Raw genomic sequence first — 26,694 nt, forward strand, 5'->3', positions numbered from 1 at the left:
CAAAATTTACAGGTCACAATGTACGCTTGTGAACCGCATCTGGTTGCCGTCACCATCAAAGACAACAAGTTAAAGTGCCACTGAAGTTAAGGTTTTTGGCTCAGAATATGAGAAAAGGATAACAGCCTTTTTACCGTCTTTACCAAGAGTGTCTCTCCGTTAGTTTGGTGCTACAGTATTTACACTGAATCATTCAGCATAACGTTTGCCAACCTTTGTTATCTCTGCCATTACAGATAAGTTAATGAAGCTAAGCTCCAGAAGTTAACGTTAGCTTAACTAGAGCCCTTTGGACAACAGCTAACAATGATGTACCATCACCAAAGTACAAAACTAGAACAAAATAGGCTAATGAACTCCCAGCAAACAAGGTGACATGATGAACAACGCAGCTAGGAGCTAACGTTAGGCTAACTTTAGCTAACGTTAGCTAGAGATGTTAAAGATAACTTTATATTTCTTTCCAGCAAAGTGACAATATGTTGCCTCAAACACAATGTTGACTTACCTTAGAACAGATGTAGACATCATTGTTAATCTTATTCACGTTGAGTTGATGTTGTGGTCTAACGTTACCACACAACTTTATCCAAAGGAGACATTTTTCTCGGTTGAGATGTGGTTTAAAGTGTAAAAATACACCTGGTCGCCCAGCCTCTCAGGATATCTTGTGTCAGAGTTGCATGTACCCCATGCACACCCTTTGACCATTTTTAAACTTCAAATCTCAGGAAAAAGCTCATAAAACCGAACAAAACTGACTTTCTGTAATGCATTTCAATGGACGTCCAGGCAGAGAATGTCCCAGTGTATGGGAATGGCTATACGCACTGTGATTGGCTCATTGTGTTTGAGGGTGGGACTTAGCCATAGGTCAGTTACTCTCTCAATTACTGTAGAAAAATGGCGCTGCAACACTGACCAAAGCAGTTTCACATAAAAAATCATTGTTTTTCCAACACTCTCACGGCAGAGAAGCTTCTACAGTAGGTGACACAAAAACGGGAATGGCCTTTTGAAGAAAAACATGGTAGTGGAACATGGCGTTGCCCATAGACAGGGACCTGCTCCCTGTGTAGATATGAACGACTCTTTCTGAGGTAACGACAACACAGTGATTCTTATTCAGGTGATTATAAACAAAAGAAAACATTCTCATCATATTATATTCCATTTCTGCCAATATATCCCTCTAAATCCTACCCACTGGACCTCTTGGGCACAATAACACTTGGTTATGGTTGGGTAAAGACCATGTTTGGGCTTAAAATACCCAGTTTTGGTGGCACAATCACGGCCAAGAATGCTGCCGTTGTCTTGCTGTTGTTTGTTGGTCTTGGAGCAGTGGTCCACAGCTTGGCAGGCGTCTCGCCAAGGTGTCACACCATCACCATCCACCATCTCCTCCACCCCCCGATGAGAAAGTCAGCTCATGGATTGCATAAAAACATACAATGCCAACATTTCCTCCTGGCGACTGTGCCACCCCACTTACATGTGAATGTGAGCAAACGTGTGTTCGATATAAACAGTGATAGGTTTCAGCAAGTCGGACGACAGAACAGCTGAGTCAAATTTTCTCCCTAATTAACTTGCTGGTCTGATGAGGTGTTTCCCAAGATATTGTTTTGAAGTGTGAACAAACATAGTGTGTTTTTGGAGCTGAAGTCACACACTTTGCATGCCCATATCTGCCCATCCATGTGTCTGTTCATGCTAGCCCCCTCCCCAATATGATAATCACGCTACCTTCTGCTTTTGGCACGGAACGTAGACGTAGTTGTTTTCAGCTGTCTGAGCCGATGACTAACGCAGGAGTCTTAAATTCACTGTAGCAGACGCACAGAGAAGAATGTGACTCCTTAATGCTCTTCTTAGAAATACTATATACAACCTGCACAACCCCGAAACTTACGCAACACACACACACACACACACACACACACACAGCCACATTTCCAAGAAGCATGTTGACTGACTTATCTGGAATACTTCCTACAGCTCTCTCTACATCACTCTTTGTAACAAATTTGAGGGGATTTCATGTTTTTATCCAGATAACTCATTGAACCTGCTTCTTGGAACAGATCTGCTGTACTGGATCCCAGAGCTGTTTCCATTTGAGCTGATTGAACTGTCCTGTAAGAGATCCACAGCGCCTGAGGAGACATCACGCGATACCTTCCCACACCAGTGCCTCATCAGCGCGCAGACATGAACTGATCTGTATTGATTAGGCGACGGAGAAGTGGTGTGTCCCCACCTCTACCCACACACACGTACGCACGGCCAGTTGATGTCAAGGTTTTTCCTCTTTGCTTGATAGTGATACACGCAAAGGGCGCCCACGTTTTGCAAAACACGCTGTACCGCTACATATGATGACCTCATCCCATGATTTCCCACCCAGCCCGAAGCCTTAGCGTAACTTAATCAAACTTTTTATTTTGACTTTAGAAACCCAAATAAAGCTGCCATAACACAAACTGCAGCATAATATGATAACATCCCATTAGTCACAACTTATACTGTGCAACATATGGTTCTTATAATATTATCTAATAACGCAAATACTATTAAGCTGTCATATTCCCTCTGGGTTTCACGAGCAAAGGTGACGTTATCATGATACATTAACAATATATAATGTAATTATTTGATGTTATGTGAGAGTTATTCCTTCATCAGACTGTGGGGTTTTCCCGTCTTTTCTCTGATCACCTCCTGCTTAAAGCTCCACACTTAAAGGACCAGTATGTAAGATTCAGGACGATTTCGTGACGGAATTCCTTCACTGTTCATTTGTTACCTATTTTCTCTGACTGTACTGTGTTCTCACCTTGTTTCTGATCCAGGAGGTTTTTACTGGGAGCTGAATTACCCGCAGAGGTCTCTTTGTCTCCAAAACAAACAGACCATGATTGAGAATTATCAAAATTTTGACAGTATATCAAAATTTGTTATAGTCTTTTAAGGTTAAACCTGTAAAAACGCTGAATGAAGCAGTTTCGTATTACAAATCACAGTTTCTCTGACACTCAGGGACGGGCCACTAGCCTAACACCTGCTAACGTGTGCTCACCTTTGTTCTTTGATAACTTAAGATCCAGATCTTCAGGAGGTTTTGAGCTGAAGCCGCATTATCCGCTGTGGTCCCGTCCTCCTCAAAATAAAGGAGCTAGTAATTTTAACTGGTATAAACAGTGCATAAAGCTGTTTCACATTGAAAAAACCATCTGTGTTTTCTGACACTTTTCTCACAGAGGGGGTGCTAATGACGGTGGGCAGCAAAATTACAAATGTCCCTATCTAGAGCCAGTGCTTGGTTTGTCCATTCTGGGCTCCTATAGAAACATGGCGGTGCAACATGGTGATCGAGGACCTGCTGTCTATAAAGATGAAGACGACTCATTCTAACGCCTGATTTCAACTGGATGCGTGTCCGTTGCGGTACGGCTGTGCTGGTTATCCGCTGTGTGCTCTGCTGTCCGTCAATACCCACCGGCTGCGTTTGCTGTGCGGAGCGGTGCAGCTCTGCTGGAAGACATCTGGGTGCACCTCCATGATTAACATCTCCTCGTCCATGGTGTCAACGGGGTGAAATGACGTTTGAAAACCTCTGACCTGTTGACTTCAGGCCTGCCTCCGCCCATTATGTAGTTTTCAAGGTGTAGTGCAGGGAAATATGATCCGCCGTGAACACTGTGTATTTTATTTTGAAAATTAACCGGATGTTTTATCGTGTTTCTGTGCACGACTTCCTGCCCCGCATGATCTGCTCTGTGCTGAATTGCTGCGTTGTGCTCCGGCGTCCGGCAAAAATAGAAGTCCTGCGTATCTGTTGCGGAGGGCTCCTGTCTGCCGGAGCTGTGACGGAGCCGGAACGCAGCACAGCCGCAGCCGGTGGAAACACACACATTGACTAGAATTGAATCCTATCGGCTCCGCTGCCATGCCGGAGCGGAGACGCAACCAACACGCATCTGGTGGAAATTAGGGGTAAGGTAACAAAAATACGACAATTCTTATTTTCAGGCGATTATACACCAAACAAAACATAATTCTTATATTATAGTCCCCCTAAATCTTACACATAGGACCTTTAACACACAGACATTGTGGTAAATCATTAATTTAAAAAGAAAAAACGTCACTTGACAGAAAATAAATGGATTAATGGGAGCTCTATCGGTGTGCGGATCATTTTTTCCTTTTTTTCTTTTTTGATGCATGTTAGAAGTTTATGCTCCAGCACCCTTTCAATATTTCTTTGGCATGTGCGTGTTAATATCTTTTTTCTAAAATCATTAATTTAACCCATAAAATACAACCTTACAGTTACATAGAACAGTTTCTTCCTGACTGCAGCTGGCCTCATCAACAAGGCCCAGGACCCCCATGAGGCATTTTCCCACGAGGAACTCAGAGTTCCAAGAACCTGCCTATTTCTTGTGTCTGCACCACGAGTACTAGGTATGATCAAACCGTTGTTATGTGCTTTGTTTAAAAATAAAAAATTTTAAAAAAGGGTTCAGGCACCATTTAGGCACTAGTATTGTTTTTAAAAGTATCATTTTAGCACCTGTATTGTAAAAAACCCAAATGGTACAGATAGACAATATAACAATATAGATAGATGCGTTGCATTAATGTTCATCTTTTGAAGTATCATCTCTGTACATTGCACATATTCTCTATAATTCACTTTACAGCAGGTATATTGAACATATTTCTTGCAGTATTTTTAAAAATATTCTTTTACTGTATTCTACATACGTTTCTTGACTTAGCAAATACATTGTATGTTAAAACTTAGGCCACAAATCCACGTAGCCTTTTTTTTTGGCAGGAAAATGAAGGCAGGGCGCCAGGGAGCGCTTCACCCCCGCCACGTGTGGGTTTTGTTTCTGTGACCACAATATCTTGATGTTAACGTTCGCTAGATAGCTAACGTAACGCTACGTTAACAGCGGTTGATAAAAGTATAACACTCACCAGCAACATTCAGTGTGCGGCGGCGGGAGTGTATCTATGTTTCCAGGGTTCTATGTTCCCCACTTAACCCTGCAAAAAAGGTTCTATGTTCCCTGAGTTCTAATTGCCCGCTTAACCAAGCAGGAAACATAGAACCCTTTTTGTGTAAGCGGCGAACATAGAAGCTTTTTTGCAGGGTTAAGTGGGGAACATAGAACCCGGGAAACATAGGGATGACCCCACGGCCAATCTGCTCCCACAGACGGGCTTTTCTGTCTTTGTTGTGATAATTTCTGACTGACGTATCAAACAGCTCAGGATAGACAGTACCGGAGTGGCAGTGACATCATCAGCACCTTTCTGAAAAGTTCAGAGATTTCCAACTAGAAGCGCTCGCACAAGTGCTCTGAAGACGAAGCTGGGTGCAACGCTTTTTCTCTCGAAGGCCATATGCTCTCTTCTCATTGGGAACAACTGGGGAAATGTGGCCCCTTTCGACACAAAGGACAGCGGCTCTACTCTGAGCTCTCGCCAAATGTCCTAGCTCCTCATCCTGTCTCGTAGGCTGAGTCCAACCGCCCTTCAGTCATTACTCAAAGCTCATGACCTTAGGTGAGGGTTGGGACATAAATGGACCAATAAATCAAAAGCTTTGTCCTCTGGCTATACTTTCTTTTCACCTTGAAAGTCCGTCGTAGCGCCTGCATCACTGCATATACTGTGCCAAACCGCCTATCCATCACATGCTCCATTTTACCCTCACTCATGAACAAGACCCTGAGATACTTGAACTCCTTCACTGGGGACAAGTTCCTTCTTAGCAATGCACCTGATGAATCAATTTTTTGCTATACACCCTCCATAAATAAAAAATTGTAGTAATGTTTTATTGTAAGGGTCCAGAGTTTTCTAACAATTTTCCTAATCATTTCTCCTAAAGTTTCTTGGAAAGAACTCTCTTATCTGTTACTTATTATAAGGGGAATAAAGAAAGTGGTCCACTATAAAAAAAATTCAATTATTTATCGGCCTAAACCCAGAGTTTTTTAGTCACAGCAGCAGCTGGACATGAATAAATGAGAAATTTGACGACAAACAAAGTTTAACCAAGAATAAATGAATAATGAAATGATACTTACTTGGGTTTAAACAGAGCAGTTTGATCAATCAGTTTGTAATCAGAACCATACTGCATTGTTCTTTCCAGGATATTTCCTAGAAATGTATTGGGGAATTATTGGGAAAACAGGTCTATAAAATAAAGCATTGAAATATTTGATAGTTAAATGTTCTTCTTCATGAGTGCAAAGCTGCCAGAGTGATGCTGAGGTTCTCGCTGATCTCTAGAGGAAAGACATTTTCTGGATGACATCAGCAGTAAAACGCTCCCTGTATGACTTCATGTCGAAGTAGAAGGGGATTTTCAGTCCCCCATGTTGAGAGCACCACCCTTTGTTCTTTGTTGCCTCGGTCAGGTGATAACCATCTCTGCTGTCCGGCTCAGCGGCAGCTCTGTGCCCTCTGCCCACCTGGAAACCCCACCCTCCCACTGCTGAATATAACACGCTGATGAAAGAGAAAGGTTTGACACGGCTATGACACACAAACTGCGAGAGTTCACAAAGAGCTGCTTTATTGTGCCTTTGATGTGAAACCTTTGGAGAAAATCCTGCGTGGATTTGCATCTTTTTTTATCCCGACGGATCCGGCTATAGATACACCACATGCGACTTTGATTATAAGACAAACAAAAAAGCATCATGCATTTGGGTAGAGCTTTTCTTCCATCTGCACACACTGATTTAATTAAGAGCCCCAAATATGATCTGAAGATTATGAGTCATGGCGATGACCTTCAACTAAACTGGTGAAAACGAACATCAATTCAACTCCATGTCAGGGCGAAAACCCAACATGACTCACGAGTGCATGCAGACAGATACAAGGCACCAAAAGCTCAGTGATTAATGGCATAATCAAAAACAGATTACAGGAAGCACATACTGCTTTATAGGTATATATTTAATGCAGCTGTGTAGTGTAGGCAGCATTTACAAGCATCAAACACCAAGGTAACTTACTTATAGCTTTTCTTTATCATCTGAACACTGGGTATACAAATATTACTTGGCCCAACTCCTTAAGCTTCACTCACAATATTCAGTGACAGACAGCCCTCACTTAAAAGGAACATAAATTTTAATTGCAGTTAAGTAGTGCGTAGGCCTGCTCGTAATCACCACCGCATTGTTTGAGGATGCCTTCTAGGAAGTCTTTGTCGCAGTATGGGAAGCTGTTCATCAGTTTCATCAGGGCCCAGTCAAAGTCAGAGTCTGGAAAGCACACAGGAAAGAAATAATCCTCATAAAGCCCAGTTTATTCATTATTGTTCCCGCGAGGCTCCTGTTGAAAGAGAGTTCTTTGATTATCCTGACATAAAGTACAGCAAACTTTCTCTCAATCTTTTTGTGGAGGAGCTGTTTTGATGAAATTTTGCACACAAGATCTGCGAGGCAATCCCCTACAGGCTCTTTGCTCAGCTATATGAGAGAGAAATAAGGAATTCTAGAGTCTTCTAAAGCTCTTCTGTCTGACCACTTTGGCATCTCTTTCCTACAACTACCCACACCGCCTGGGACTGGACTCGTGGTTCTCCCTGCCACAGGCTGGTCCGGCTGTAAGGCCAGATGATCAGAAATGCAGGCCTGGGCAACAGTGAGGGGCAGATGAAAGAGCCGTCACACAACCAGGCAGGAGATTGGCTTGGGCAGGTAGTGACAGAACGGAAAGACCTGATCAGCACGTTGGTAAAATATAGACCGGGGCAGGCGGATGCAGCCTGACATGGATTGAGGATGTTGTGGGATTCCGATTGTGCCCGCAGCGGCAGTGCCAGGACTGAAGGTCTGAGATTTTTGGGGGTATTTTAGCCTTAACCTCGGACTGGTGAAATCGCCCTGCTGTGGCTGCTGTTTGGATGGGCAGTTAGATGGGATGAGAGATTTACTACCAGACAGAGAGTGGCCCATAAACTGCGCTATTTGACCTCTTTGACCCGTCAGCTACAGTAGAGGAGAGCTGTGGTGCTACTGTATGCCTGGCAGTCTGTGGTAACCCAATATCAGCTCATCAAGGCACAACTTGACATTTTGTGCCCTTTACCCAAGTCTGTCTCTGTAGCGCAAGATACATGCATGAATTTAATTATACTCTGTATCAGTTAGATGTCACTAAAGGGTAACCTTCCATCCAACGTCATCTGAAGATTTCAAGCTCCTTGTAACTACATGTGAACGAACTGATTCATTTCTACAATTAATCAATGAGCACAATTTTGCTGCATGTTTTATTTATGTATACATGCTCGCCAGTGAAAGTAAAAATAAAAGCCCACCCCCAGATTCACTCTCGTTTGTCCTTACACGTCACTGTATTTTCTTTCGGTGCTGTGTCTTTCAGATGCATGTTGCTTATGGTCTGTCACCTGGTCACTACCTTTTTATTCACACACCTAATGACTGACAGATCAGTTCTCCATCCCGTGACTCAAACTCAAACAAACTGCTGCTGAACACAGAATGGTCACAAACAGACACATACACAAAAATGCACTTCTTTGCCTGGTGGAATCAACTAAATCCTGAAAAGGCTTGTAAGCAGTCTGCATCTCGTGTGTGTGAAACATAAACTCCCGTTCCATCTGTGGTGCAATGATTGGCGAGTAGGCTACCTTATCCCTTGCTGTCGGACAACTGCCGTTGTGTGTGTGAGCTCAGCCAATAACTAAATGTCATCGGTAAAAGAAGCGAGAGGTGTGTTGCAGTAGAAGTGCATGTATTTTATTGCAAATGTACTCAAGCATGGGCAGCATGGTGGTGCAGTGGTTAGTACTGCTAACAGGAAGGAGATTACCGGTTCCAACCGGAGCCCTTTGTTAGCGTGGATTTTCTCCAACTTTCCCCCACAGTCCAAAGACATGGACTTGCCTTGTAGGTAGAAAGGTGTGAATGTGGCACGAATGATTGTCTGTCTCTGTAGCCATTTTGACACAAAGATTGCGCTATAGAGCCGCTACAGAGTCACTTCTTTATGCCACCTTTGCATTTTAAAACACAAACAAAAGACGGCGGCATCATGTTGCTGCCGTGTGTGATTTTAGACAGCATACTGGCATCACAGAATCAAAGGAGGTGTGACAGTTGTGACATTTAACAGCATCAGCCTTTAGTGTGACATATAACACACGCATTGGCAGTGCTTTATAAACAAAAAAAAAAAAAGGCATAACATGACAGTAACATTCATCTACCATCTCTGTTCTATAGCAGCTGATCTCACCCTCTGCTCGGAGAGTAAGGAGCTCCCAGACCTCATTTCTTTCCCAATTTGCAGACATTTTCGGCTGCTATTCTTCTTTGAGTTAGCTGCTAACTGCTACAAGATACTTTTTAAATCTCCCGCAGCAGGTCACACACATGACACGTTGTCAAAACGCTGCACCCATGCCGCCTATGATCCCGTTTGCTGGCTGTCCCTGCTGTCTGTTACTACCTCTGTTCACGGCTCAGAGGTGAGACAACTCTGTTGCCCCATTTTGCGACTGTACCAGAGCAGAGCAGAGCAGTGAGGCGGAAAATCGGTGTAAAATTCCCGCCTTGAGCAGGCAGTGTAAATGGAGCTAATGTGTCAGCCCTGTGATATGGTGTACCGCGCCTCTAACCCAACGTCAGCTAGGATCAGCGCCAGCTCCCCCGCAACCCTGTGAAGGATGAGCAGTTACAGATAATTAATGGGTGTACTCAAACAAGAGTAAAAGTATCTAAGAAATCTTGTGAAGTCTACTTTTAGAAGTCCAATTTATGTTAAAGAATACTCAACTACATGTAAGAGAGTAAATGTAACGTGCTGCTACCCATCACCGGCAATAAATCACAGAAAGGATGAGTATCATTTCATATAGTCTGCACACATGTAGCAGCAGTAAATGCTTAAGTGCAGCAGGTATTGAACATGACGTTCTGTTTGTGTTCCTTGTCCTGTTGTGAGTGGCAGCTATTCACTGGTTTTTGGCAACCAGTCAAGTATCAAACTCAGCATGTCAATCCAGACCAATTAAACAAGGGCGGGACTGCGCTCGTTTGGCTGCGGGCCGAGAGTCTGTCAGTCTGGCCTGGGTTCAGCGCTCCCGGAGAATTTTCCTCTCTGATTGACAGAAGCCTAATGACATACAGTGTGTGCTTGTGTCAGGCTTTCATGCCCATGTTCTCTTTGTCCTGTCTGCACACAACACACGTACATGTGTTTGATATATTGCTCAATCCATAGTAAGTAAAGGTTTGTGCCCAGAAAGAAGGGAAAATACTTTCTTACTCACACTTAAAGACACACACACACGTTTCCCACAAACTACAAGTATCAGCAGGATTTGAATGCCAGGAGCTACAGTATCACTACGTACCACACATAACTTCCTGCCTACATACTTGAAGCACGTAAAGCCTTTGATTTAACGCAGACTAAACAGACAATCACAGTCCTTCTAAGAAAGGATGAGGTGGGCAACGCTTGTCACATGTCTGATTTTAGGTTTGGTTAACCAGTGTTGAGCCAGACTAAAAAAAGGCGTGAGAAACTGTAGAAACACTCTCCGCTCAGCTCACCAGATTCTTCGGTCCAGCCCGAGTAGCTCTGTTCTGGGTCTGGGGTCAGGTGAGCCAGGGGGGGTTGTTGTCCAGTTTGATTGGACGGCTGGTGTCTAAAGTCTTCAGGTGCCAAAACTGGATTCTCTTCTCCCTGAAAACCTCCCTCCTGTGTCTCTTTCTCACTGCGTCTGCCTTGACCCTCGAGCCTGTCCAGGAAGGCTAAGTTCACCCTGTCAAAATATAATGAATCAAAAAAATGGTTCACATAAAACTAACTAATGCTGTACTTTATAACTTTACATGCTGGCAGGCTGTAACGGGCAGTGAGTGGGATGTGTTTGACAGCTTTTTAAACTTCTATACCCACTAAAATATAGTGAGGTCAGTAAACTGCCTCTTAACATTCGGCGACCCGGCCAGTCTAATTCCAAAAGGATGAACAAAACAAACGATTAATCTTGTTGAGTCGATTTTTCCTGCGTAGTGTGTATGCAGCTTTAATGCTTCTTTATTTCCACCGAGCAGAGAGTCCTTCATCACTCTGATTTCTGCATAAAACAATTTATACATTTACATACCTCCGGTGTTCCAGCTGTTGGTCTCTCACACTTTTCGACTCCTTCTGTCTCTGTTGAGTCTCCATGGCCTCACTCTGACAAAAAACATTATTCAGAGTTATTCAGAGTACAAGCAGGGGTGGGTAGTAACGAGTTACAAGTAACGCACGTGAGTAAAAAAGTATTTTTTTTGAGGAATGAGTACTTTGTAAGTTCCTTTTTTAAAACTGTATGTCTACTCTTACTCAAGTATATTTTTGAGCCAGTAATCTACTTTTTACTTCACTACATTTGTCATTTACCTTCGTTACAACTAGTCTGCTCTAAATGCAGGAATTTAAGTTGAACATTAGGCGGTGCGAGGCACGTCTCTACTGCAGATGGCAAGATGCCAACGGAAGAAAAACAAACACCATGCTGAAGTGCCATGTTCTGAACCTGCTGAACAAAAGCAAGCACCAAACCTCCACTCCTGACCTGACCCCGACCGCGAAGATCATGTCGGCGCCAGGTCGAAACGAAGAGCAAGTGGGAGCTGCCATCGACCATCCCTGGCCACATCTCGCCACAGTTTTTGTGCCAAAATCCATAAAAAATAACACTTACTCGATGAAGTGCCTCCTGTGCCTGCCAAAAAACCAGGAGATCCTTGCTTTCAAAAACTCATCGTCGAATCTCTGCAAGCATATTGAAGTGAGTACGCACATAGCCTGCTATATAAAAGAAAATATTGAGTAATTTTTTATGGCAGTAATTGTACTTTTACTTGAGTACAGATTTTCAGTACTCTACCCACCCCTGCTTACAAGATAATACGCCCTTAGAAACTGAGAAAGACAAATAATTTCTTATCAGTATGACTTGTAAAGGTTTTTATCAGAGGATAATCTGTAGTAAACACATTACTGACCCACCGCACTCCTGATAAAGAAACTGTTAGAGCTGTGGTTTTAAATGGAAAGTGCAGCCTTCAGTGTAGCAGATAGGGCGTGCACTGTAGTCTCTGTGATCTTTGACAGTTGGGTCTTGATCTGTAAATGTGGCTGTCATTTAGTTCCCAACATATTTGTGGTCAAATTTATGGGTATACTTAGAGTAATATGACTGTTTACACTACATTAAATTGATTTTTATGCCTCTGCATCAGCGATAATTGTGGCCATGTTGTCTATCCCATTCTCAAGAACGCCTTGATTGAGTTTTTTAAATTTGGCGCAAACATGCACTTGGACTCAATGATGAACTGATTAGATTTTATGACCCTGGTCTCACTCCGAAGTTGTCAAAATCTGGCGCTTGGGCAGTGACTTGCAGCGTCAGAAATCACAGAAAAAGGCATCCTTTAATGTTGCCATGGTACGCGGCTGATGGCTGTTATAGTTTGGCCGGTGGCGTCAGAGGAAAACATGGCGGGACAAGGACGAAAGTTAAGGCAGCGAAAGTGGATAGTGGATAGGTGGATAGGTCCAACAAACACCGACTTTCAACTGAGAGAGAAGTGTTTGCGTCCCGTAAGATTCTTAAGCCAAACCCTACCACATGTTTTTGTTGCTGAAGGAAAAAAAAATGTCAATTCGCAGTGTTTTACTGACAAAGTGCTTTTATTTTGAAAGAGACTGTATGTAAACGTTAAATTTCCTGTGAGAACCGGTGTGAATTTTGAAAGAGGACAATGCATGGAACAGGCTGAAGTTGACATGGCATCCCAGAACGTCAACAACCAACACACCCAAGGCACCTTGGACATCATATGTGGACGTGGAAAGTCCATGATGAAACGTCAATATGTGACGAGGTCACAGTGAGGATGTGTTGGTTTTAATGGTCAAAGGTCAAGTTCACTTCGACCTTGTATGTCTATTCTTGTGAATGTGATGTCAATTTGGCACAAACATCCACTTGGACTCAATGATGAACTAATTAGAATTTAGGGGTCAAAGGTCAAGGTCACTGTGACCTTACATCCATCTCATTCTTGTGAACGCAATATCTCAAGATAGGGAGTTTCCTCAAATTTTGGCACAAACATCCACTTAGGAATAAACCAATTGAAGTTTGTTTCTTCACCCACTTTGGTCCAGACTGAAATATCTCAACATCATCTGTGTTTAACTGATGAGCAGGTGGCTCCTGGTATTGTAGCTTCAGCCACCAGTGTATGAATGTGTGAGTAAATGGCTGAATGTGATTTGTAGTGTAAAAACGCTTTGAGTGGTCAGAAGACTAGAAAGGTGCTACACACAAGTGTAAGTCGATTTTACCGCAGGGATCCACTGGATTTAAATGGGACACAATCCCTCTCTAGGTGTGGAAATTAAAACATGGCAGCAGCATGTAGTAATACACAGCAGAGTGAACACATGCACTAAATATGAGCATAGCAAATGACAGCACATCCTGAGTAAAACATATACGAGGGAAATGTCAAGAGGATGACTGCATTAAGGATTCTGGCAACAAAGCTGCAGCACAGGCAGCTGAAAAATGTGCCAAATCTGAAGACATACAGAGATGAGTGCCAAAAGCAAGCACAGGAGGTAGGAGTTCAATGAGTTTGTTTCCTGTCTTGCGCAAAAACCAGCTCTGTATAATGTGTGCTGTTAGTTGTTGCTGGCACGAAGCAGCTTTCTAAGAAGTTTATAGTTTATAGTCAATATTGCTCAATGTGAATCTAATGGAGTGGTGCAGAGAGAAGTCCTGGGTTAGCATTTTTACTCTTCTTGTTCCCTTGTCTCAAAGTCAGTTTTCTTTTGAACAGGTTTTTGGTTAGACGCCTGAAATGAGGTCTGTGGTTAACACAAGCTTAAGAGACCATCACGTTTTGTTCTATGACATAAAATAGGTCAGTAAACACCTCACTGTGAATTTTGAAGCTTTTACATGTCTAACAAGAGGCTAAATGAGGCTACAGAACGTCGTCATGGCAATGACGTAAAGGTCATGTGACTGTAGTGGAGTTCATTTATAGGCATATATTAGCTTTTTACTTCTGGTGATTGAATTTGCGCTTCAGAAAGTGTTCATTTAATCAGAGGGCACGGATAACGCACTCCTCCAGACTCAAGAAATCGAAATCAACCTACGTATTTTACAGTTTATATGTCTGTTTATCTCCCCTACCTGACTCACCTCTTGATGCATATACATACAGTCATGACACTGTACACACACACACACACACACACACACACACAACTCCCTGACTGTTTTTCTTTAGTCTTTTTTGTCCAACATTCCTTTTCCCTAATTCATACCTTTTTGTTTTATCTCAAAATGTATACTTAAGCTGGGATGTGTTTGGTGTATTGTAATTTTTTTGTTGTTTGCCTGTAAGCTGCATCGGCACAGCTGTAAAAAAAAAAAAAAAAAAAAAAAAAAATGCATAAGTTTTAAAGGTGATCATTTGTGAGGATTATCTTGCTGAGCAAAACACAGAAGTATCTTAAACGTTTGTTTTCCACAAAGCTTATCTGAAATAATCCAAAATCCAGCGGGGAAAATCCCGTAAGCTTTGTGTTGATGGAAGCAGGACGATGTTAGAGAAGTATTTCACCGCTGGAGAGATGGTCTTTTCATAAAACTAAGCTGGGAGCAGGAAGATATGAGCAGGGATATCTAGGCACTGGTTAGCCTGAGGGCAGTTTACCACAGTTGATTTACACATACTACCCACATTGCTATGATACAGAGCTGGTTGAAACTTGGCGGACTGTCCCTTTAACTTTCTGGTTGGCCTTCAAGTAAACATCATCCCTGCAGCTCTGTGTTGGCTGTGATTTCATACTGAAAAAAAAGTCTATTTTCTTTTTCTTTTAAATATACATCCGGTACATACCATCTCTCACACGCTCACACACACACACACACACACACACACACACACACACCTCCCTCCGTTTCACTCTCTGTTTTCCTGTCCGAGGGGAGCTAATGGCCGAGGGAAGTGGTTATTTAGGATGGCACGGGAGGAAGAAGGAACACAGAGCCCACCTGTGTGAGCTCCCATCAAAGCTTAGCTTAAAATCTCACACACACACACACACACACACACACACACACATCACACATGTATACACACCGCACACACACGCCCACAAATAGAGGATATGAAGGGGAGATCAATCTGTCTCATGGAGCCATTGTAGAAAGAACAACAGATCCCAGGGTCCCAGCGAGAACCACATCAAGAAGTTTGACTTTTGCTGCTCCGCGGCCGCAAGCTTTCATCTGCTAATCTGTGACGTCTATCTGAGGGAGCTGCAGCCTGGGAGAGTCTGCAGAGGAGAGGAGAGGAGAGGAGAGGAGAAAGGAAATGAAAGGACAGGAGGGGAATAAAAAAGGCAAAAAGAAGTGGAAAGGAAATGAAAGGAGAGAAAAGGACAGGACACGAGAAAGGACAAAACAATAGGAGAGAAGACAAGAGTTAAAGGAAACAAGAGGACAGAAAAGGAATGAAAAGAAAAGATGAGAAGAGAAAAGGAAAGGACAAGAGAGAAGGTGAGAAAGAGACAATGGGATAAAAATTAAGAAGAGAGGAGAAGGAAGAATGAATGAAAATAAAAGGCAAGAAGAGATGTGGAAAGGAATATTAGCAGAAGAAGACAGGAGACGAGATGAGCAATGAGAAATGGAAATGAGAGGACAGGGGAGGAAAGAAAAGAAAATGTATGAAGAGAAGTGGAAAGGAAAATAAAAAAATAAGGGAGAGAAAAGGACAGGAGATGAGGTAGGAGAAAACAAGGGGAGAGGAAAGAAAATGAGGGGACAGGAAAGGACAGGAGAGGAAAGGAAATACAGAAATTAATGACAAGGAAAAGAAGCTGAGAAGAGGAATGTAGACAAGGAAAGGAAAGGAGGGAAAAGGAGAGGAGACAGGAGGAGAGGAGAACACAGAGGTAAGATGAGACAGGACAGGAGAGGAGACAAGAAGACGGGAGATGGGAAAGAGATTTGAAGAAAAGAAGTAAGAGGACAGGTAATGTCTGAAAAAAGAAGTGGAAATGAAAAGAACGTTGGCAAGAAAAGGAAACGAAAGGAGAGAAGACAGGAGGTGAGACAGGACAAAACAAGGGGAGACGCGAATGGAGAAAAGGAAATAAGGGGACAGGAGAGGAAAGGAAGAGAGAAGGTGGGAAGAGAATTAGAAAGGAAAAGAAAGGAGAGAACATGGCAGGAGATGAGACGGGACAAAACAAGGTCAGAGCAAAGGAAAGGAAATGAGAGGACACCAGGTGGGAAGAGAAGAGGAAAGGAAAAGAAAGGTGAGAAAACAAGGAGAGGAGAGGAGAGACTAGGTGAGAAGAAGGCAGGAGACGAGGTGGGAGAAAACAAGGGGAGAGGACAGGAAAGGAAATAAAAGAGTAAATGAATGAGAAGGAAGGAATAACTGAAAAGAGGAGAGGAATGCAGACATGAAAAGGAAAAGAAAGGAGGGAAAAGGAGGCAAGATGAGACAGGAGAGGAGATGAGACCAAAAAAAACAAGGGGAGACGAGGGGACAGGAGAGGAGGAGGAGGAGAAGGAGGAAGAGGAGAAGACGTAAGAGGTGAGGAAACAAAGCGAGGAGTGAAATGAGGAGGCGGGAAGAGATGAGTCTTTGTTGCTGTCTGTAACCCTGGTATCATCCGGTGAACTGTGTGTGTGTGTGTGTGTGTGTGTGTGTGTGTGTGTCCCATCATAACACAGAGACTTCTTTATTACTGTAACTGACTGCTTTCTGTTTCTCTCGACACTAACGTTTGACCCGAGCTCTCTCTCCTCTCCTCTCTGTCTCACCCGCTGAAAGATTTGCGTCAGGTCTGTGTGAGAAAAAGACGCAGTGAGAGAAAAGAAATGCACAACAATGAGAAAAGCCCAGAAAGAAAACATTTCCTGCGTCCACCGAGGGAGCTGCGTGTGCACTTTTAACGGTGCTGTCAGTCACCACATAATCCGCTCACAGCAGAGCGCAGTGCGGAGTACAGCGTGCCCTCGGGCTGCTTCCTGCACACTCTCTGCTTCTTCTGCTTCTTCTTCTTCTCTGGTACAACATCAGTGAGAGCCGGGGCTGGGTGGAGGAGCGCAGACACTATTAGCACCGTGTCTGACTCTTTGACAGAAGCTGTCAACACTCTCCAATAAAAGTGTTTTCTGAGCTAAGAATAGCTGTGACCTCTTCACATTTATTGATTTTAAGATTTATGGCAGCAATTGCAGAATTAAAAATAATAGTTGATTAAGAGGAAAGTTATTCACAGTGAGGGCGAGAGGTTGCCCTCTTCCACTGATTGGCTGGTGAGGAGTTTGGGATTACTCCAGGTACTTTTACCAGCGCAGGTTATTCCACTCTATTCTGTCTGGTGCAGACTCCCCTCACAGTCTTGTCATGTTGTGTCTCTGTTTCTGCTCAGTGTGAACTCTGGGAAGTCCCTTGAACTCCGCCCTCCGCTCATTCCCTCCCAGGAAAACTAACAGGCAGAGAGGAAGAGGGGCTGAGAAAAGAGAAAAGGAAGCAGAGAAAACAAAAGAGAGTGAAAGGAGCAGACAGACAGACAACACGGAGAGGGAAAATCAGTGGCCTATTCCTCTGTGTATTTACACTTCCTTTTACTCGAGCGTGAGCTCGCCGTACCGCTGTGTGCCCCGGCTCTGACCAGGACATAATTGCAGGGGGATCTGGCTCCTCACCCCGCCCGGCCAACTGGGGATACCGCTTAATACCCGCGCTGCCCCGGACGATGAAACCTCCGCACCCCAGAGTATTTATTCAGAAAACAGCTTACAAAGGCAGATCTATTGGTGTGAATCACCACAGAGCTTCAGTCTCCGACCCCACAGCCACAGATATGAGGCTCGACACTGAACCCTGGGACCTATAGAGCAGGCGTGTGTGCTTTCAGGCCCTGACCCACACTGATGCCGTGTGTACAAACAAAACACATGAAAGCACATACAAGTGCAAACACACACATTGTGCGGTTGCTGGCTTACCCTCGATGACGTGTGTGTGGCGCTGCTGGATACCGGCGGACCCGATCTCTCAAACCTCTGCAGAAACTTCTCAGTCTTCCTGTAATAAATACAAACATTACATCGTCCGGATTTCAAAAACACAAACACGGAAACACAGACTAATAATAAGGTATGAAGGGGTTTTCGTTTACTCCGCAGGCCCGGGGTGCTGGCAGTCCCACAAGGTTGACCAAGTTTGTTTGTCCCTCCCTGACGCCACTCTCCTCTCCCCATTCACAAGCCTCTGATCTGCTGTCCTGCTCCATCTCCATAGCCCCGTTTCTAAATCTCTTCATTGTTTCTCCGGGTTCACACATTGGTCTGCCGTCTCCTGTTTTTGTTTCTCTTGTACGGAGGCCAGAGATGCTACTTGACAAGCCATTTCCCCCCGAACCGACTGTGTATAATATTCCAATAACATCTTGACTGTCAGGGTAATTGATTTAAAGAGTCTGATGCTCTGTTGGAGAATACGGCATGGAAAGCTTGTGCAGACAGAAGACACTCTAAATCATTATTGTATATACATCCAATGCATTATCCAAAACCCTGCGGCCTCTTTAAAGGAGCAGTCCACTGAATTTACAAGTCAGAGTCAATTCACTCGTCACAAGTGCTGATCATGTCCTCCGTGACTCTGGAGGAGCTTTGTAAAACATCAGTCAGGTATCCCAAATGTGTGTCACCTCATGCTGCCTGTTTTTGGCCAGAAATTTGCACTTGAACACACCGCAAAGACTACAGCCAACGACCAACTCACACGTACGTTCTGCACCTGTGTGAGAGGAAATACACCACACCACACCACACCAGCAGACAGCGGGAGTCTGTATTCAAAAAGGGAAACCGCAAGGCCGACAGGATGGATTCAAGTTGTTAGCCAGTTAGCACATTGACGGAGCAACCTGATGATGGTTACAAACTGTTTCTGCTAAACAGCTCAATGGCTAAAAAAATATTCTTACTGGTTTAACAAGTTTGTTTTGATCTCACACCCTCTTAACTGAAGTTGTTTGCTGTCCTCACTTCCATTTCTCTGAACTGCCAATCAGAGGGATTCCTCTCACCAGTGGGCTCAGCAGAATCATTCAAAAAGCAGCCAAACAAAACAAAAGGGATGCTCTTTCCACCCGATAAACATCTGCTTGGTTTGTCAGGGCCTTTAGGATTTCTCATAAATAAACCCGTGTTAAAGACGAAGTGTGGAGTTGTCACCAGGTGGTCATTTGTCCGACTGACTCTTCCTCTACTCTCACCAGCAGGTTAGCACGTAGCTTTGAGTAAAATGTCTTTCTGGAAGGATCACTTTGACCCTTGGTTCATGCCTTCATGTTCCCACAACTGTACTTTGTGTTTAGCGACTGTGGCTCAGGAGACAGAGCACTTGTATAGTCCCTGGTCCTTGCAGTCTACATACATACATCAAACTGGCCTTAGGCATGATACTGAACCCCAGATTGTCTCTGGTGGTCTGATGAGCAGGTGGCACCCTGTATGGTAGCTGTACGTGTGTGAACGGGTGAACACTTTGAGTGGTCGCTTAGACTAAAAACACACTATATAAATGCAGCCCATTTACCATTTAGTCCTAATTGACTAGGGATGCACGATAATATCGGCACGTCATCAGTATCAACCAGTATCGGCTTTAAAATGAAATACCGGAATCGGCCAACATGTTTTTTCTTATTTTGCACAATGACTGAATATCACAGACACTGAAAGCATTCTGTTTCATGTCTCCATCTGCTGGTGGGCCGTCATGGTAAGAGTATGCATGTATAATATGATGTTAATTCCACTACAGAAGAGACTTGATGATCACTGAAAGTAGGTGGGGAAAAGTGGATATATCGAAATCAGTATATAGTCAGTCAAATAAGTTGTTACATATCGAATATCGGCAAAAAATCCAATATCATGCAGCCCCATAGTTAACACGTCAGCATGCCTAACTCACATCAGCACATTAGCTTTGTTCTTGTGAGCATGTTAGCCTGCTGATATTAGCATTTAGCTCAAAGCACATCCTTACACAGCAGCTAGCATGACTGTAGGACTCTTACGTTGCATTGCATACTTTTTCCTTTGACTTTAAGTACATACTGTTGCATGCTGTATGCACACAACACCTTGGAGATGAAAGAAAATTTTGCCAAGCTCACCAGAGATGGAGGTCAACCCAGAGAGCTCTGCTGCTGATATTTTGCCATGTGTGTATGGAGTTTTGATTTTTAAGTAACAGCTGCATTGTAACATGCAGTATTATATTAACAACATTAAAATTACATCTGTCTTTGTTATTTTCATAGTTACGTCCTTTTGTTGTTTGTTCATTTAAACAATTAGTACACCTATTGTTCAGCTGGTGATCAATCGTTATTTAATGTGCTGTCATTCATCATTGTGGCTTCTGACAGCTTCTGTTTGTGGCTCAGCTGATGTGACGTATCTTGCAGAGGATTGTGGGTCAGTATAGCCAGTACAGCATGCTGGCATGCATACTGCAACATGCAGCTGCACGCAGTAGAGCATCTTGGTACTTCTGACAAGCTGCATTTGATTTGATTTCACTATGTATTGGGACAAACTAAATCTATCTGGCAGATTGAATAGTGTGGTCGTATGGGGATGCACATTATGTCTTGTTTATTCTGCCTCTTGCACATCACCCAGCTTCATGGAGGTGCACAGGCCCTGTCAGTGATTAATGATGATGTCTTCCCAGGAAATCCTTTTGTTACATCAGTATAAAACAGGCACTAAAGATGCCTACGAAATTGAAAAGGTAAACGGGGGCACCCAGAGGTGAGCCTCGTGTCACCTGTCTCGATGCTTCCCGATATCTACGACTGATAAGCTCCGCTGTTCCTTTTCCTGCCAACAGAAAACGCAGCTCGCTAAAACTCCAGTGACAATTTTAGGGCAGCAGAGGATCAGACACTGGGCGCTTCCTTTGTAAGGGTCTGGAGATTGTGTCATCCGATGCCACATCAGTGACTAAGATGCATTGCAGAGCAAGAGAGAACACAACACGGCACACAAAACAACACAATACCGTAACCGCACGGTGACAGTTATGAGACCCGGATTAACCTGATCCAGGGCTGACCTGACGTGATCCTGCCCGAACTGCTCCCTCCTCCTCTCATCCTCCTGTCGCCTCTTCTCCTCCCAGCGCTCAGCCTGCAATACATCACAGGCAGCAGTCACACCACAGCACGCAACCGGATGCAAGCACGCAGACCCCATACAAGCTTTTTCAACATACATGCAGCATGATATACAGGCAGAAATCTGATAGTTGGTGACACGGAAATCACGATAGCATTAGAATTGTAACATCACGTTAATGTGCAAGAAAACAGATGCTTGTGTGGAGTGTTTGCAGCGACATGCTAATTTGCAACACCTGTTCACATGAGGCTTTTTTTAAAAAAAAATCAGAAATATGCATATGCTACATGAACATTACTTAAAGAGCTACCTGTGGCAGTGTGACATAAAATATAAAGTTCAAGTTCATGATATTCTAAAAATAAAAGTAACTTAAAGTCCAGTGTGTAAGAATTTATGGGGAGATATTGGCAGAAACCAAACACTGGCTCCGGACAGGGCCATTCACGTTTTCATGTCAGCCACTGTAGTTTACAGCCCCTCTGCGACAAGAGTGTCAGAGAAACACTTATTTTTTAATATGAAACTGTTTGATTCAGGTTTAAATCACCAGGTCTGTTTGTTTTGGAGACAAAGAGACCTCTGTGGATAATTCAGCTCCTGAACAATTAAAACTGAAGGAATTCTAATCAGGAGAAGTTTCAGCTGGTTGCAATCTGCACTGCTCACCGCTAGACGCCACTTAATCTCCCTTAACCTGACACACTGGACCTTTAAGAATGTGTTTTTAACCTACAGGAAGCATAACAGTAAACCATAAAACCAATCATTTCCAAGATAAGGCTGCATCAAATTTAATAAATCAAAAAAATGTCCACAGGAAATATGTCAGAAGATGTGGGTTTTTACAATATTTATATTTACAATTTCATTCCCATTCATCATCTATTTTATTTTATGGTATATTTGATATTTTGAAAGATTATACATCCCATTTTCTTAATTCCATTGTCCTACAAAGAGATGGAAATCCCTTTAAGGCCCTGTAATTTCAGTGCATTTGCTGTATTTTCATTTTAAGATTACATTCTGGCACAGCTGACGTGAGCAGCCCGATGATGTGGGCTGTTACAGTATGTATTTACTGTAAAGCAAAAAAAAGGAGACTTGCTGAGTCCAGGAGCCGAGATGAGCTGTAGTGTTCTCCGTTTTTGTGGTTTTGAACACTTAATAATTTTCCACCCGGCATTCATCTGCCTCTGCATCCCTAACTCATGACCCAGAGGCGTGTTTTTGCCAGCGTCTTGTTAGGTCACGTCTATAGACTAAGAAGAGGCTGCCTCGCATGCATGTCTTTATTTGCTGGATTACCAGTACATTCCTATGGCCTCATAGAGGTCATGGCGCAACAGGAAAAGGTCTGTGGAACACCACTCTGGCCCTCAGCATTAATCACCCGTCCACATAACTGCAGCAGTCCATTAACCGCTATTAGACCATAAGTAGGGCCAGACATGTCTGAGAGCAGAGTGAGGAGCTGTCTTTGGTTTGCTGGAAGCCCACGAGACCATTAATCAGGTGGTTGTCATGGCTTTAATGGCGGGTGTGTGAGGGAGGACTCGCTCTGACACACACAGGTGGATGCTTGTCTCTACTGACATCTAGAGGCCAGAAATTATATTGTCTCACTGAAGGAGGACAAACAAGTGCCATGCAGTGGATGGGAGACACCCCACAGTGCACAGACCACACTAAAACAGATGTGTACTTCAGTGGTGGACGTTAAACTGTGGAATTATCTACACAATGGTTTAAAAGGTTGTCTAAATATTTTTCAGTTCAAGAAAATGTCTAAAGAAGGAACAACTCGACTACATGAAGCTGTCGTGTGGAAGCTGTTCCTTTGTTGAGGGGGACATTGTGTTCGGCTCTCGATTCTTCTCTGTTTGTTTATTTATTTTTCTTTCTGAAGTTACTGTAAGTATTGGTTATTAATTGTAACAGACTATTGATTTCTTTTGATTATTTGTGTTTTGAGAGAGGGGCAGGTAATTTCCGGTCATGAATATGTATTAAAGTTGTTGTGATGGTGACTTTGAGTGCTGCGCATGGACATGAGCAGAATAAATTAAAAATAAAGTTTCACACCTTCTTAACACTACCATAATAACCATAATTAATATCAGTCATCAGTCTTTCTTTCTTTTGACATCAGTCACTGTTATCTGTATTTGCAGTGTGTTTCTGTGTTTGGTTGTCATTTCTATATTTGCAGTACATTTCTTATTCTACATAATTATTGTCAAATATATGATGATGTTTTATCATTTGATTGTTTCATCTATATGCATATTATTTCTTAAGTCGCAATCTATGTATATACTCAGTGTCCGCTTTAAAGTCCCTCCAGGATGTTGCAATGTTGCAGTCACAACAATTAAAGCTCCAGTGTGTAGGATTTAGTGGGAAATATTGGCAGAAATGGAATAAAATGAGTATGTTTTCTTTATATTTCTTTTATATTTCTTGGTATAATTAGTATTTACAGGCCAATATCTTGTTTTTGTCAAGAAAACCAACAAATCAAAATGTGGCTATGCAGCAAAATGAACATTAAACATTATAATTTGGGCTTATACTGCTCTAATTATTACAAACAGGTGATGATGTGTATTAAAGGCCCAGTGTGTAGGATTTTGGGGGATACACTGGCAGAAATGGAATATAATACAATAAGAAAGTTTTCTTAAGTGTATAATGACCTGAAAATAATTATTATTATTGTTTTTTTCCTTTCCTTGGAATGACCAGTTTAAATCTACATAAGGAGAGGATCCTCATCTATAGAGATCGCCATGTTGCACCGCCATGTTTCTACAGTAGCCAGAATGAATAAACAAAACTTGCTCTAGAAAGGGATATTCACATTTTCTGGCGCTGCTCATTGAAGAACAGTGCCAGGAAAACAGATGTTTTGAATGTTGTCACCAATTTAAATCACCTGGTCCGTTTGTTTTGGAGAGGAAGAGACCTCTGTGGGTAATTCAGCTCCTGTAAAAACCTCCTGAACGACTGGATCTTAAGTTATCAGAGAAAAAAGATGAGCACACATTAGCATGTGGTGGGCGAGCGGCCGGTCTCTGGCGTGCCAAGCAGCATCGGAAAATCACAGATTTGTGACGTGAAACTACTTTATTCAATGTTTCTCCTGGTTTAAATCATCTGATCTGTTTGTTTTGGAGAGAAAGAGACCGATGTGGATAATTTGGCTCCTGTTAAAAACCTCCTGAACAATGAATACTGAAGGAATCCTATGAGGGAGAAGTTTCATCTTAAGCCACTACTGTACATCCCTCTAAATCTTACACACTGGACCTTTAATGCAAATTAAACTAATCTGTGAATTCTGAGCAACCTTGCAATTTCATCAAAGTACCGCAAACTTTTTCCTACATTTTTCTCTCTTATAATATACATGTTTGTGTGTGGTTTATGTTTAGTTTTGCAACAAAATGGAAAAACTATTAATTGAAAAAAAGGAAAGCTGCCGTAAAATCAGGCAAAAATACCTGCATAATCCTGAAGGGATTAACTTTATTAGGTGCACCTGTACAGCCTGATGCAAACCAGTGCAAGTGTTCTGCCATGAAGTCTACTTTCATGATGCCTCTAATCTTCAGTAATCAGGTATACTAGTCCATAGCCATTGGTAGCTTTGTCACCTTCTACCTATGCCAGTCCTCAATGCCTATGTGCAGTTTCACATAGATTGACCACGTCAGTGAGTAGAAAAACGTGGGACAGACAGAATGACTGACTGACAGAATGACACACTGACAGTTTCCGTGATTATGTACAGCATACCATACCATGACTTAGTCATACCAAACATTAGAAAACAACACCAACATTGGTCCACAGGGGGAGCCACAGCGATCGGTCACATTTTAGCCATTTTGAAGCATTTTTCTGTTGTTATAGCGCCACCCAGTTGCCAATTAGAGTTAAATTTCTCCAGTCACCTTGAGGCGTCCTGTTCTACATATCTACCAAGTTTAGTAAAAATCCATATGGCGGTTAGGCCTAGATAAGAAATGAGCTCTCTAGCGCCCCCATTTTGTTTGATGGGCTCAATAATGGAGGGGTCCCCTCAGATTATGTGTGGTCATATGCCTACAAAGTTGCGTGGTGATGGGTGAAACCCTTGAGATGTTCTACACCTTTATGTGATGAGCCACGCCCTCCGCAATATTCATTGCCTTATAGAAGCTCAGTTTTAGGAAGTTTTCCAACTTTTGCCAAGAGGGAACTTTAGATATTGGTCCCTAGATTATGTTCACCCAGTTTCATGCAGATCGCTCAAACTTCCTAGGAAGAGATCCATTTGAAGTGTTTTTCAAAAAATTCAAAATGGCGGAAAATCTATATAAGCGGAAGTTATGGGTTCTTGAGGCAAATGTGTTCCTCATGAGGAGAGGCATCTCTGTGCAAAGTTTCATGTCTCTATGACATACAGGGCATGAGATATGCCCATTCAAAGTTTGACATTTCAATGGGTTGCTATAGCGCCCCCCTTTGGCCAATTGATGTAATATCGCTTCATTCGTACAGTTACACCAGAGTTTAGACTTGCTTGTAATTTGCATTTCTGCACCCTGCATGGTTTTGATTGGCAGGTGCATTTTTTGGAGTCTGTTTGCACCGACATTCAACAATCACAAATACCCATCACAGAGAGGAGGCAGAGATAGGACGTTTTCTATTGAACTCACTCTCCATAACGAAGCCACCAGACATGCTATATTCTGAGTTAGTGGTGCAACTTTTCTACTGGAAAAACACTAACCATTACAACTTCTATTGCTCTTTCCACCTACACTTCCACACCATGGCTGAGTGAAGTACATTCCTGACAATAAACTCCAAAAAGCACTCTGGGAAATAAGGAAATCACTGTGCTGACTGAAATATGAACAGATTAGAGCCGAAGCTTCATTTGAAAGTAACTCCCCAAAGCGTGCTCAATATATATAATGTATATAATGGCTGATTTTCCTCTGATCGTAATAATTTCATCTGTAATTGAAATATAAATAAAAGGGGTAGTGAGTGATATATGGCAGTTTTAATGCTAAATTACACAAAGCTTTTACTAAAAGCCAAAGTACATATTCATAGTCATTTTAATCTTGGTCTCACCATCTCCCTCTGTTTATCTTTCTTCCTCTGGTTCTCCTCCTCCTCTTCTTGTCTCCTCTTTTTGTCCAACTCCTCCTTTTTCAGCTAGAAACAACAGGTCACATTAAATGTTTATTTCTGATTCATCCATCACACAAAGGAAAAGCACACGGTGACACTCAGAAACCCATTTCTTGCATTAAAATATATCTAAAGGTGCATAAAAACTGAATGGA

At 42.7% G+C, this 26,694-nt stretch overlaps 1 protein-coding gene across 4 annotated transcripts in view; it reads right to left on the reverse strand.

The window, feature by feature from the left end:
* Positions 1 to 6,978: 6,978 nt before the first annotated feature.
* epsti1 (epithelial stromal interaction 1) overlaps positions 6,979 to 26,694 on the reverse strand; it is a 29,639-nt gene continuing 9,923 nt past the window's right edge. For 3 of the 4 annotated variants that reach the window (XM_049593970.1, XM_049593972.1, XM_049593971.1), the window contains 6 exons: positions 26,480 to 26,563; positions 21,276 to 21,349; positions 18,143 to 18,221; positions 11,195 to 11,268; positions 10,635 to 10,846; positions 6,979 to 7,307 (listed from right to left, as the gene is read on the reverse strand). In XM_049593970.1, the coding sequence (XP_049449927.1) occupies positions 7,174 to 7,307; positions 10,635 to 10,846; positions 11,195 to 11,268; positions 18,143 to 18,221; positions 21,276 to 21,349; positions 26,480 to 26,563 (657 nt within the window). In that variant the 3' untranslated portion in view covers positions 6,979 to 7,173. The remainder of the gene's footprint in view (positions 7,308 to 10,634; positions 10,847 to 11,194; positions 11,269 to 18,142; positions 18,222 to 21,275; positions 21,350 to 26,479; positions 26,564 to 26,694) is intronic. The other variant, XM_049593973.1, reaches the window with a different exon arrangement.

The sequence above is a fragment of the Epinephelus fuscoguttatus genome, linkage group LG13, assembly GCF_011397635.1.
Source record: "Epinephelus fuscoguttatus linkage group LG13, E.fuscoguttatus.final_Chr_v1".
Taxonomy (NCBI): domain Eukaryota; kingdom Metazoa; phylum Chordata; class Actinopteri; order Perciformes; family Serranidae; genus Epinephelus; species Epinephelus fuscoguttatus.